Source organism: Phaethon aethereus, assembly GCF_964289735.1.
Source record: "Phaethon aethereus genome assembly, chromosome: 13".
Lineage (NCBI taxonomy): Eukaryota > Metazoa > Chordata > Aves > Phaethontiformes > Phaethontidae > Phaethon > Phaethon aethereus.
In genome coordinates, this window is record NC_138589.1 from 8,501,635 (window position 1) to 8,515,456 (window position 13,822).

The following is a 13,822-nucleotide window of genomic DNA, read 5'->3' on the forward strand; positions in this document are numbered from 1 at the left end:
GTATTATCTTTCAAAACTATAATTTAGGAGGCATGCTATGTGAGAGCCATTTGTATCAAGCTCCTTTCTTGTCTCTGCTTCAGGAAGAAGAGAGACAAATTAATGGTATTGTCCTTTCAGACACGAGAGCCTTTTTCAGAGAATGAAGACTGCTGGATTGTGGTAGCTTCCTCTTCTAATCTAGGTACTTATCCCTATTTTGTAGAAGTTGAAAAATTGCCATGATCACACTTTCATAAACCATGTGTTCAAGGCTATAAAGGAAAACAGAAACAGTTTGCATGGATTTTCATCCCAAGTTTGTATAAGGAAAAGTGGTGACTGGGGCCTTTTATTCATTTGCAGTTGCACAGTTCAGACCAAGAGCAGCAAACTTAAGGCTTACCAGTAACTGGAGGTACTAAAGGAGCAAGAGCAGAAGAGGAGCAGTGGGAAGTAGGAAGTGATGTAAAAAATGTAAAACTGCTATCCTGATATTTGAAGAATTAAGGTGCGTTTTAATGCAAACAGTGCTACTGTCTAGCAAAATGCCAGGGCTCCTGGAGTAATCTGTTGATTTTTTTATTTAGAGGATTGTTTCCTTTCAGTAGGATTTACAGTTTGTAGACAAGAGTTATGTTCTGTGCTTGTATGGCAAGAGAGATGCATCAATTTTAAAGAGTACTTTTAAAAACACTAGAAATAGACATGCTTGCTACCTATGTAATCACTGACCTATGACCAGCTGGTCTTTTAGTAAAAAAACCCCAACAAACAAAACAACAAACCAAACCACAAATTATTGCAGTTGCTAACTCCCAAGGCAGTAATGAACTAAAATCTGTGAGGATATGGTGGATTGCTGTTTAAACTAGTGGCTCATTCAACATTTAGAACTGCTGCCAACAGACTCTGCTGTTTAATTGTAGCCTTCTTGGTAGAGTTAGAGCAATGCTGCAGCCCCTCAGATAACATTCTACTATTAAATGTACTAAGACGCTACAGTCATGTGCCCAACAGTGCGTAACTAGTGTATGTTTCTTCCCTGTCTCCCCCCCGCTGCCACCCGTCCACTATTCTTTGAATGATTAAATATATTACAGCAAGGAAGAGCAGTAGGACCACTACTCCACTAGCCCAAAATTAGCTTTTCAAACCTCATTCATTCTCCACATCATTTGAGAAGAGGTTTGTTAATGGTTTAGTGTCCTCCTTCAACAACAAATTCTTCTACCATTTTGGTTTGAGAAGGACTGATTCTGTGACTTCTGGGGAAGTTCTGTAAGCCAGGGAAATACTAACCATTGCCTAAGTATGTTCAAATAAATACTCCTCTTGTGCCCAGATTCACTCCATCACTTTTGCCGTTAGTTTTACCCTCTATCTCCAAGTTTATCTCCAAGTTAAACTCTACCTCCCTTTAATAACAATATGTATTGACAGTCGAAATATTTAATGACCAGTTCTAAAGCTTTAGTATATCTTGTACTGCTTAAGAGGCCACGGTGGTAGCAGTAGCATGTTAAAGACTTCCACTAAGGTCAACAGGAGTCTTTGCATGTAACTTACTTAAAGTGTTTTTATTGACAGGTTTTTTTTACAAGCATTTGCTTCTTATTATTTCACCAAAATAAAGCATATAGCATACAGTGCTTTCACACCTTTAGGAGATAAATAAATGTACCTTGACTTCTTTAATGCATTGATAGCTTAACATAATACAAAGTTTTTTCTTCATTGATGATAATTTTAAATACAGCTTGCTTGCCTTTTGTTTTTTAAAACAAACTTTTATCTTGTTACCTACTATACGTTTCCCCTGTTAACTTATAGAAGTTTAAACAACAACTGGGAAACTGCAGTGATATTTATTGCTAGAGATAAAAAGTTTCTCTATTAAGATGAAACCTGTATATCAAGTTATCAACTGGTAAATTAAAAAAAAAAAAGACAACCCTAAATGTACACTGTCAATTGACCTGATAGAGAAAAACTTTAAAGAACAACAAATATTTAACCTTCACCTCCAATTTGTGTGTAGAATTTTTAAAAAATCCAATTTTCATATTTCCACACTGATTGGTATACTTGTTAATTATAGTATTTTTCTGATTTTCATTTAGAATTTACAATAAACTTGTTTGCAATTACAAATAAATAGAGGTATAAAGACAAAATCTCATACTGCATTTCTCTTGAAGTTACCAACTATGTTAAATGTGTAATTTAAGATCATAAACACAATCCCATACAACTTGAGCAGCTATCATAGGACTAGCTTCATGTGCTCAGTTTCATGCTGCATAGTTGAGAAAGGAAGAAATTAGGTGGCACTTAGTATCATCTTTAATGGCACTTCTTTCAGCAAAGGATAGTATGCATTGGTATTACTAGCCAGGGTTACTCTTCAAAACAGTATTTTAATATATGCATGAAAAATACATAGAACACGAAATAAAGCAAGAATTCCTATGTTGTGTTTCAGGCTTTAGCTAACGGTACAAGGATCATCATTGCTTGCTTTCACTTCCCCTTCCAGCAGTAAAGTGATCACAGCCTTACTCAAGTAGCTGCATGTTCCTTTTTTTCCAATTGGGTGGGTGTTGTAGAAAGCAGTCATGTCATTCTGCAGGAGAGGGAAAAGATGTTGCCATTAATGTTGATTATGTAAAGCAGCCCAACAGAGGCAAACAAGAGGAACATCACAAGTATGTTAGAAATGCAGATGCATTTTTCAGACTCTAAAGCTATAGTGTAATTCTACTCAATTTGCAGAAATAGCCCACATATGCTTACCTGAACATGTGGAAAACAGAGTAGTAAAGCGCAGTGCATGTATTTCTTTACGAATTTTCCAATTCTGTACAGATACCACCACCTTAATTTTTTTTTTTTGATGTAACAGGTGTCAGAACAACTGCTCTCTTAAAACATGCAGTAAGATGATAACAATGTAGTAACTTACGGTGCTATCACAGTATGTTTGTGAGCCAGGTCTGTAGGTGTATATGTAGCGATACTGACAAAATACTTCTTTGGGAAATACCTTTTTTTTTTTTTTAAATCTAAGAACCAAACCACAGGTAGCCCATGAAGTAATTCATTAATCAGATCAACAAAATAGGTTTCCTTCACTGCACAGTTAATGATGTCAAAACATGTGCTTAATCTCAAATTATATATTGGCTGCTGTAGTAAAGGTTCAACTCTAATTCAGGAAACTGGTTACTTTTATTAAATCAAGGGCAGAGATTGTGTGGTGAAAATATTAGATTTCTGTAGTTTTAGGGTGTGTTTGAAATTGCTGGAGTAATTTTGACATAAAATTATACAACAGTAATTTTGATATAAAAGTACTTTGGACATTTATTACATGTTAACAGGGAATTAACAAAGTTGAAAATATTTGCAAGTCAGTTTAATGGAAGAGCATAGCTCAGCCAAATTCGAGTTCTTTTAGCAGTGTTTGTTAGGAAAACTTAAGACAGAATATAATCAGAACAATCTTAAATAGGCTACAATTAACTGCCAGCAGGCATATACCTGGGAATATGGGAAAGTCTGGTTCCAGAAAATTTTAATGTAAGGAGTTGGGCTTGCTTTCTAAGAGGCAGAAAGGCCTCATTCTAAGTAGATCTGGGCTTGGGAAAAAATCCATCACTTTAATGGAGGCTAGGGCAGCACCAATAAAAATTTTTCTTTCTGTTTATAGCCATTAGGGATTTCCAGCTTGTCACAAAAGTCAGTAGCACATTCAAGGTACTGTGCAGAGCTGGCACTTAATAGCTGTTTGTGTGGATGATACAGATCAGACAAAAGTCTGATTTTGCTATGGCTGCAACCACAGGGTCATTACCTTCCAAAACTGGCAGGCCAAAAGAATCATTATTTCAAAAAAACTGTGTCCCTTTAAAAACAAAGGTGTTGTGCAAGGTGATATGTGGTATTTCAAATACTTTCAAATCTTATTACAAAAGGTAGTGGCAAAAAAGTGAACCTCGAAATTCTTGAAAGAATTCTTAAGGAGCATATCCTTCCTCATCTTTTAAAGGAGCTAAATAGAGCAACAGGAAGTGCTGTTGCATATCAATATGTTATGAATCAATAAATTATTCAGAGCTAGCACAGATATCTCTGAATATATTGTGTACAATAAAATGCCAGACGGAGCGAGGAAGATCATCCTCGGTAGCACAGGGACTTGTCCCACTGCTTTACTCCTATTTCCTGCTTCAACCAGTTCAATGAACCTGGCTTTATTACAAAATGTCACAGCTTTGAGGCACCAAAACTTGTAGCGAGACTATTTAAAGGTCTTCTAAGCTTAAAACCTAAAATCCTAGTGAAGTAAACCTTAAAAGCCACTTCATGATCAAGTTTTATTTATTTGGATTTTAAGCCTTAGAGATTAAAAGCTTGCTAGGTAATGAACGCAACTCTAGTACAAAAAATCAGTAGCTAGGAACAGTTTTGCATTTCATGTTCTTACCTTAGTATTGTCAATATTGGTTCTTTCAGTTACTAAATTTGTCTTAGTATCTGTGTACATAATATCCTAAATTCACAATTCCTTGCTGGGCTTTAGTTTTTTCTTTCCTTTTCTGTTGTTCTTAACTCTTCTCTGTCCTAGTGTCCCCCCCCTAATTAATTCTTTCCCCTTTAATGAGTATTACAGCTATTTCAGCTTTACCCAGACTCTCACCTCAGAGCGATGTAACATTGTGAGTGTTCTCCTTACCACACCAGTTTGAATTTGCAATTCAGCGATAGAATAAGTGTGCATCTTTTATCTCTGCTTACAGGCTCTTGGCAGACTTAGGCAGCACTTCAGTATATTCATTTCTTATTTGTGTTCCATTCTGAACTCCTATCAACTGTGGTTTTTTATTCTGAACTGGAAAGAATTAACACTTGTAACAAACTTCACTCAGAATGGTAAATTCTAGAAAACTAGTATTTTACTCACTTGTTTTTCAGCTCCCTTTGAACTGCTGTGATCTTTCTGAAAGTCATGAAATGCTTCTTGCACCACTTTGTCCAAGTCCACTTTGTCCTGGAACTCTAGCTCAGGATTTCTCTCCAGAATAACAGATACAACCATCAACAACTAGAAGGCAGAAAAAGACTGTAAGACTTCAAATTTTATTTTTTTTAAATTCAGGTTACATAAAAGCACTGTTAATAGTTACATATGCCTCTTTCAAGCAGGAAGCCATTTAATAATGCTACAGATAATAGATTTCTGACTTTGATAAAAGAATCACTGAAAAAGCAGGCTCTTGTGAAAGGTTACAATTCCTGGTGACTGTCTAGTTAAGGGCACTGCATAAATGATTGACATTAACATCTAACTTTGCTGGGAGCCAGGGAAGGTATTTTCCAGTTTATTCTGTTCACTGTGTAGCTGGACCAGTGCTGGTGCCCAGCCAATGGAAAAGCAGCAAACAGTGACCCTCAGCATTTGATCTTTTGAGGCATAATCAGATATGGTGTAATTGTATAATCATGCTATGACAAAGTTTATAAAAACCAGTCAATAGACACCAATAAAGTTTCAGTTCAAGAGAATTTACATTCCTTATATATGAAAGAGGTTTAAAATAGGAAGGTGAACATGATGAGTGGCCTGCCATAATAACTACAAGTGGGTAGTAGAGTCTATATTGGTCATTTTGGGTTTTGTTAGTTGTGTTATCTTTTAGCAAAAATCGGGGATGTTCCAGCAAGCAGCATATGACCAGTAGTAGTTAGCCAGAAGCGAGATGCATTTATTTTACTGTGGAGGAAGTTTTTTTACTTGGGAACTAACAGTGAAGGCTGCTGACAGCACAGATGTCAAGTTACCAAGGGTACACATGCTTTTGATCTGTTCAAAAAGTAAACATTATGTGCAGTAGTGGGGAAGGAGTTTAAATAGCCTCTTACTTTACTGTTAGGTATGGGAACATAAGGAAACTGGAAAGCATAAGAAAACATAAAGGAAGCTACTTTGGAATTATTATTCTTAAGTAGTTGTCACCCCCTGTGACCTAATTGTATTGGCACTGTCATTAACATTTATCTATTTGCTAAAGGGGAAGAATATCAAGAACTTAGTCTATTCTGAACATGTTAACAAGAACCTGTTCTATCATACAAAATCTATGAAGAAACCACCAAAGCAAGTGTTTATACTTAAAATGTTACTTCTTCAAATATTTGAGCCTTGGATTTTTTTTTCTTTTAAGCTGTAACATACTCATGTTTATTTTAAAATTTCATTCATTGTAGGCCACAGACCTCTACAATAATTTGCCTGTATTCCGGCTGGTCAATATTTTGCAGCATATCTTCTACTAGAAGGGAAAAATTCATTTCATACATCGTCATATCCGATAAGGTTGGTTGCTGAAAAACAAATAATACTTTCACTGAAAGATCATTTGCATTTAATCAAAATGACCCCCAGGGTAGAGATTATTTGCTTGTTGAATAAATAATACTCAACTAAGAAATACAACCACTGTAGGATCAAAAAGGGAGCAGATTTCGGAGTCCATGCCTTGAAAAGAGTCTTCCAGACTTACGCTTTTATAAATGTGTTTTAATAGAAATAACTGACTTCCGCTCTAATCTAATTCTATTGTATTCAGAATCAAAAAGAAAACTTGAAAATAATTAAAAAAACCCCAAAACAACAGGAACAGATTACCTTAAGTAATACATTATGGCATAAAATAGACATTAATGATAAAGTAATTCATGATTAACAGCCAGGTAGAGCAGAAATAACTGAGCATCTCCGCCGGTTTTACCTGTGGTAAAAATTTCCCTGCCACTATTAAACCATTAGGGGTTCTCTCCAAGATCTGCCACACCCGATCATAGAATCCAGCAGGCGTTCGATTGAGAGAACCATCTATCTGTCTTCGGTTTAGCCAGCCTCTGTGGATAAAGAAAATTGAGAACATGAAGTCAAAAACCGTTACAGATGCAGAACCAAGCCATGTTCAAAGGTGTAGGCCAGTAGGGTAAGCAGTGACATCAAATACGTATTAATGATGCATATACAGTATAGGTTGTGCTTTCTGGTAAGTTACGCTCTAAAGGAAAGAAAATTAAGATGCTCAGCATGTAGAGGTTAGAATGTTATGTGTGTGTTTGTGCCTAATGTCACTGCAGGAAAAGAATTAACTGTGAAATCTATCCAGTGCAGTACAGCAACAGTAGTAGGCTGAATTCATCATGTCTGATCAATTGAAGTCACCGTCAACTAAAACATGCAGAAAACAGAAGTCACTGTGTGACACCTATGAGAGTCAAATTTATACATGCTGGAAAAACACAGTATTAACTATAGTATTTAAATTTGTTTTATCATACTACAATAGGCAAACCAATTCATTATATAAATACAGCCCAAAGAAATTCTGCATCTAGAAAATACAAAATGCAACAAATAATGTATTAGAAACACCTATCATTCTAATTTAAATACCCCATTAGCATGCCTGATGAAATAAAAGAGATCTTACATTGAAAAACCTTAACCTTAAATGCTGGAGGAATGGTGAGAATTCCTTCTGAGATAAGACCCGAAAAGCGAAATCTAATTCGGACAACTCCATATGTGTTCTTACACTTTTCTTCAGTTTCTTAGTGTAGCTCCCAGCTACACTAGAAGATCAAGCAAAGACAGTGTTGTTTTGTTTTGTTTTTTTAAAAGAAGCAGGGGGAAGTTTCACTAAGTGGTGGATCTTCTGAACAGGTTTGAGCTGTAGGTAATTGGGATATGCCTTATGAGAACAAAGGAGATATTTAAAGTTAAGGCTTTAAAGCACTTGTGATACAATAGCTGCCACTGACTTGCTATTGGCTTCTAATTACTCTACCACTGCCAGGATCAAGCCAATATGCAGTGGGTTTTCTCCTGTAGAACTGTATTGGATTAACATGACAAATTAAGAAAAAAGGTCTCATAAATCACTTCTCAATAAAACATCTAACTGCCAAAAACTTGTGCCTGCTATGACCATTCGATCTCATTCTCTGCACAGCTTTGTCCTTGGACTAGGACAAAAAAAATATTCATGAAAAGAAAAAGACAAGTTGTGATAGGAATAAAAGGTTGTTTTCTTAATACACAGAAAGAAGCATTTGAAGATGTCAAAATACTCCAACCTCTCTAAATTACTACGGTAAGGAAGAGAGTCCTGTAAATTGTATGAGCAAAGTGCGTTTTCTAACTGTTAGGACCATTAAAAGAATAATGCTCCATTTTAAAAAGTCTACTCGCAGTCTTGTCACCTACATAAATAGATCAAAAAGAGTAGCTGTGGAAGTCTGCACTCTGTTGGCAAGATACAGAAAGATAGGTACCTATACGGTATCATATCCTGGAGCCCAGTGTAAGAGGTAGGAAAATTGCAAAAATTTTACCCTCTGTGAAAACTTGGAGAGACTGTTAGGGAGGGAAGTATACTGCTAGCCCTTAATGCATGACGAATTAATTGGCAGCGATATATGGTATCACAGTAGGGAGAGATTTCTTCTAAAAATCACAACAGTAGGAAAAACTGTCACAGGAAGAAAATGCAAGAAGACAACATTCTGTACTTCCTGGCAGGAAGAGAACTTTTAAAAACAAGTCACTAATGGGTAAGGAAAAATGAGCTAGGAGTACTGTGCAGGAAAAAGTTAAAAGATAGGAAGTTTTGAAGGATATGCTGGCTAGCTTTTGTACTCTGATAACCCCCCAAAAGGAATCTTGGTCATCAGAAAATCAACCAGAGGGCTCTTTGCTGACGCAACTATGATATGTTAAAGGAATCAAAACCAGAAGGCACTGTGACAGCTCAGTTAAGATCTGTAATGAAGGATGGTGCTTGAATTGCTTACTGTGATTGACCAAATTGTTTCCTCAAGAGCATAATATTTAATGGAAGATGCGCAAAGAGAAACCTAGGGTTGTTCTGCTAAGGTTTTAGAGGAATAATGTCAATGTCAACATAAGTAGAGACAGGAACTAACAGCACATATTAACAACCACAACAAAGACACTGAAAAGCATGTGGGAGATACCGAATACATAGTCAGTGGGACTGAGAGATTCTACATCATACAAATTAGGTAAGAGAAAGCTGACACCGATTTAAGGAGCTTGTTTCTCTGGCATTATAGAGCAGGGGAAAAAAAATAGAATGTGTTTTGAATTAAGCAGGAACAGAAGTAGTATGATGTGGTGTATTTCCTCTTTGTTGAGAGGAAAGGCCATCATCCATTCAGTCAAGGACTATGGAATATATCAGCCATATTATTTGCCCGAGTTTAATCTAACTTAACCAGAAGTAAAAGCTACAGGAGGATTTTTGACTTTACTCTTACCAAGATAGTTTAAGTGGAAATACTGCAATTTAAACTTTTGTCTTGCACACTTTATATCAAGATGAATGCTCTTTTTGGCAACTGGTTACAGCCTGGAGAAAAGATTACAAGAATCACACAGCACAGCTACCTCTTGAGAATTCCAGAGACCATATGTTCTTAATTCATATAATAATCTAGAAGGAAGAGGGCACTGAACAGCAGACAAACTGTTCTTGCAAGTTACTTAAGGAGACTGTATCGAGTAATTGTTTGGCTCCTTTCCCCACATCAAAGAATGTAATGCTTCACATTCCTGCCAAAGTACGTGAAGTAGAGTAGTAGAGATTACTGCTATAAAGTAAGTCTTCCACAGAGATAAAGCTGAAAAAGGAAGCTGCAATATAAAAGAAACAATTGTAGAACCTGGACACAGGTGAAAGAATGAAAAAGTGCATTTTTGCTACCTTTCCTTAAGTAAGTACATTACTGATTGCAAATGCCTGGTGATTTCAGATGTGTACGAAGTATTTCAGAAACAAAAATTACTTGAACGGCCTATTATGAATGAAAATAGATGCCACAAGCCCACATATCTCATTACCTCCCCTGCTGCTGTGGCTGAAGAATATCCAGCAGAAGCTGCTTCACTTCACTAGGGGACATCTGGTATAAGTCCTTGGCTGGCATATCTCCAGCACGGATCTTCAGTTCATACTTCATAGCATGGATAATCCACCTGAAGTAAAGGGAGGAATACATTTATTAATTTAATACAAAGTTTCCCAAGAGGAAAAATTAGTCTAATAAAATAGCTCATAAGAATTCCACATGATGCTGCTATTTGGCTGTCTGGACATGCATAAAATATCCGCTATTCTTACCATATTACAGAATTTACTCAGATTTTCTGTGTGTCTGCAATATGATACAAACTGAAAGGGATAATGCATAAATTTTAACAAATGGGTTGTACAGCATGTTTTTCATAAGGAAGATATATTTGACTACATATTCCCCTATATCCCACGTTCATTAAGACAAACATTTACCTGCCTTGTGATGTTAAATTCCTACTCAAAAGTATGCTTTGACAGTATATGCATTTTGCTGATGAGTTTAAAAAAACCACATAAAAATGAAATTATTGTACATTTAAAAAGACTTCAGGGCTTATTTATAGTTTTAGCCTTTGAAATTCCTTTTTGCAGTCTATCACACTTTTTTTTCTTCTGCTACTCCCTTTTGAAAAGATTTGATTAAATAAAAATACAGCAACAGTGAAGATTTTTCAGACTTAGGTATCAGAGAGGCAGAACTTTGCAAGTTCTTAAATCACAATCTTTTCTGAAGAATTCTTGGTAACTACGCAGAATTCTGAGATGTTAGGCCAATGATTCAATGTTGCTTTAAATTTCAGGCTTCTAGGACTGTTCTTGAAGGTGCAAGAAACAAGAGAATATTAGGCAACATGGACATACTATGTTATCCAGAACACACTATTTTAGTGGGTGAATAGTGCCCTTCGTGTTGCTGCTAAGATTAACAAACACAGCTGGCGTAGGAATAATTTCTTTTTTCAGTATGACTCAAATATATCTGTGTGCAAGTGATTCACTGGTATTTTCTCTTTGCAGTGGCCTACAAAACATAGCAAAGTCAAGAGTGGACCTTCCTACTGACCTCTTCACTGGTAAGAGGTGGGCAGAAGTCAGTTGGTTGGAGGTTTTTACAGTAATAGGGCTGTCAGGAACTTGATCTATTTCAACATGAAACCCTGAAAACAAATCAATAACCAGACACTAAATCAAATCATTATCAAACTGGAATGGTGTTTCTGCGAGAAGGTTAATTTTGCTCACTGAAGTGGGTGATAACGCTGAAATAAAGGAAATTGAATCTCTAGCATTAACCTTGGAAGAAAGAAAAAAAACCTGAAAAAAGGATTAGCTACAGAGGATGAGGAAGTGGAGGAAAGAGGAGTAACATGGATCTGTAGAAGGTACAAAATAGATATTTAAGTGCCAAAGGATAGATGTACCTGCAGTTAAATTTGGTACAGGTGATTTGAAAAGGTTTTGGTTTTCTAACTACTGGAATGTACTACTAAAGGGAAAGCATGAATCTGGTGTGCTAGAAAAAAGACTGCTGGTGTCTACCTCCAGTGCCGAAACACTCTTTTCTGTGTGAAAAAAACATGGAAGATGGAACATTTAAGTTCTAATTTTAAAGCATGCTCACTAATTCTGTAAATCCCAGTCACTAGCACCTGGCCTCTTCAAAGAAGTGCTTATTCAAATGCATCTGTCATTTCCTAAATGTGAAAAAATAATTAATTTCTGTAGATAGCAAAGTAAATGCAGCCGCCATGGAATATGATAGACTGCACAGACTATTTGTAGGTCACCTTATCAAAGAACTTAATAGAAGAATCCAGTAGGTAAACGATGTTTTAAACTTGATTCATGTTTGCACTTCCTAAGATACGTATAGCTTAGCCTAACATACTTGGTATAGAATTGGACAACTATGTAGCTGATGAACATTCAAGAAATGTTGTGTGTGTCTGCAACAGGGCTGCTATTCAGTTGAGGGGGTGTTTTGGGGCTTTTTGAAGAACAAAAAGACATTTTTAGCAACATGACCTTATAGGACAAGTCAGGTTTTTCTTTACCACAGCTGTTAAGTACTTTTGTGTAGAGAATTGCTCTTGAACAATGTCTTTGTTACGCCAGATACCAGATACTCAGATTCACTGAGTATCAGAAGTATACCTTGGTGCCCCAAAATATTTTAGGAAAAGCTGTAATGGTAAATAGATTTGAGCTGCAGAGGGCTTTTATTACCTAAAGTCCCCATTACAGACAACATTCTAAAAGAACAAGCTGTCTTTTTAGGCTGATCATTGTGCTGAAACTCTGAATAGTTTAAGTACTTCGAAACACTGTTCACAGGGAATTTGTTGCTCATTATTGTCAGACTTCTAAGACTGGTTTAGAGAAGGCCATATTATGAGCTCGGCATCTTACTAGAAACCAGAGAATGCAACTAGAAGCATGTGTTGACTTGGAGAATTGTGTGGTTTCAGAAGAGAAGAAAATTCATGCTGCATCCTTCCCAGCTTATGGCGTTTATGCAGTCTCTCCCCTTTGCCCCAAATCTACATGACATAGGTGACTGCTGAAGTGAGCAAAGAGCTTTTAAAGGCCTCATCCAGGAGCCTTAATCCTGGACTGCCCTTTTCCCTCCACCTTCCTCAAGTCCTGACAGTCTCTGACAGTGAAAGCTCTTGCTGCCCTCTCTATCCTCCCTGCCAGCTCAGAACAGCCCTAGCCTCTGGCCCTGTCCCTCTAACTTGCCTGATAGGCGGGCAGGCAGCAGCATCTGCCTTACCTGTGGGGCCTGTAAAGGAAGAACCAACATTCCGTTTGGTGCAATCCATTATGCTTCTAGGACTCTGTCCACATCACCTGTTTACCAGTAATGAAATTTGTGCTAATTACCAGCCTTAAGCATGCACAGCACACCTGTGCCTAGCACACGATAAAAAGACTGCTGTAGAGATGCCTTGCTGCCTGTGCACAGAGCGTGAACTGTGAGCAGACGTTGTTTCCACTCTGCAACTGGGAAACTCTGGATGGCACCCAGTGTGCTCTGTGTCTGCTGCCAGGTAGAGAACTGTCTCAGGAGCCCCACCAATACACTTGAGTGCATACTTCATTATTTCATGTGTGGATATGAGGCCAGTTGCAATATAAAACCGAACCCACTGCCTTGCTAACGGAGACTCACTGTGTCTCTGCCGGTGCTACGCACAGGCCAGCCAGCTGGTCACGGCCTCCGTGTTGGCTGCCAGCAGGACAGGGTGAGTGGGAGGCAGCACACGTGCCATTGCTCATTTGCTATATGGAATGCATCTAACCTGGCTACACTGTTTTTGAGTTTAAAGCCCTAACATGAGAGGGATGCAGCTTTGAAAAATTCCTATAGTTCAATGTATTAGCTGTAGGAACGCTTCAAATGGGCTATTACAAGGACTGCCCCTCCTCCACTCTACGCTGTTGACTGGCAAATTTGAGATTAGTTGTGTACCCATTTTTGGCACGCTAATTTAAAGCAGGCTTCCTAGAAATGTAAAACTGAAGCATACAAGTTTTGCTGCATCATCTTATAAAAACATTTTTGCAATGTAGTAACAGTCTCTGAAGCGCGTACGTTCCCCTGCAATACTAGCAGTAAGAACACCAATAGATACTTTACTGACCCAATCCGTATCTTCAGCATGCCACTGAAAAGTTCAGGTGAATTTGAGATGATCCAGCCAATATGTATGACAAGTTCCTGCTGAACTACGGCTTCTCTTTCATCTTGTAAATGACATTTTTCATAGATGATGTTCTTAATCACTGCTGGGGATAAGGGATTAGAAATAACTTCTTCCTCTTGGCCAAAAGCTCCAAGTGTCACCTACGGTATATTGAAAACAATTCAGAAGCTATGG

General features: G+C 37.4%; 1 protein-coding gene across 1 annotated transcript in view; it reads right to left on the reverse strand.

Moving 5' to 3' along the window:
- Positions 1-2,467: 2,467 nt before the first annotated feature.
- PHKB (phosphorylase kinase regulatory subunit beta) overlaps positions 2,468-13,822 on the reverse strand; it is a gene marked incomplete at both ends in the record, with an annotated part of 81,269 nt that continues 69,914 nt past the window's right edge. The window contains 6 exons of the mRNA XM_082005490.1: positions 2,468-2,605; positions 4,946-5,086; positions 6,259-6,366; positions 6,774-6,903; positions 9,926-10,060; positions 13,586-13,788. Of these exons, the coding sequence (XP_081861616.1) occupies positions 2,468-2,605; positions 4,946-5,086; positions 6,259-6,366; positions 6,774-6,903; positions 9,926-10,060; positions 13,586-13,788 (855 nt within the window). The remainder of the gene's footprint in view (positions 2,606-4,945; positions 5,087-6,258; positions 6,367-6,773; positions 6,904-9,925; positions 10,061-13,585; positions 13,789-13,822) is intronic.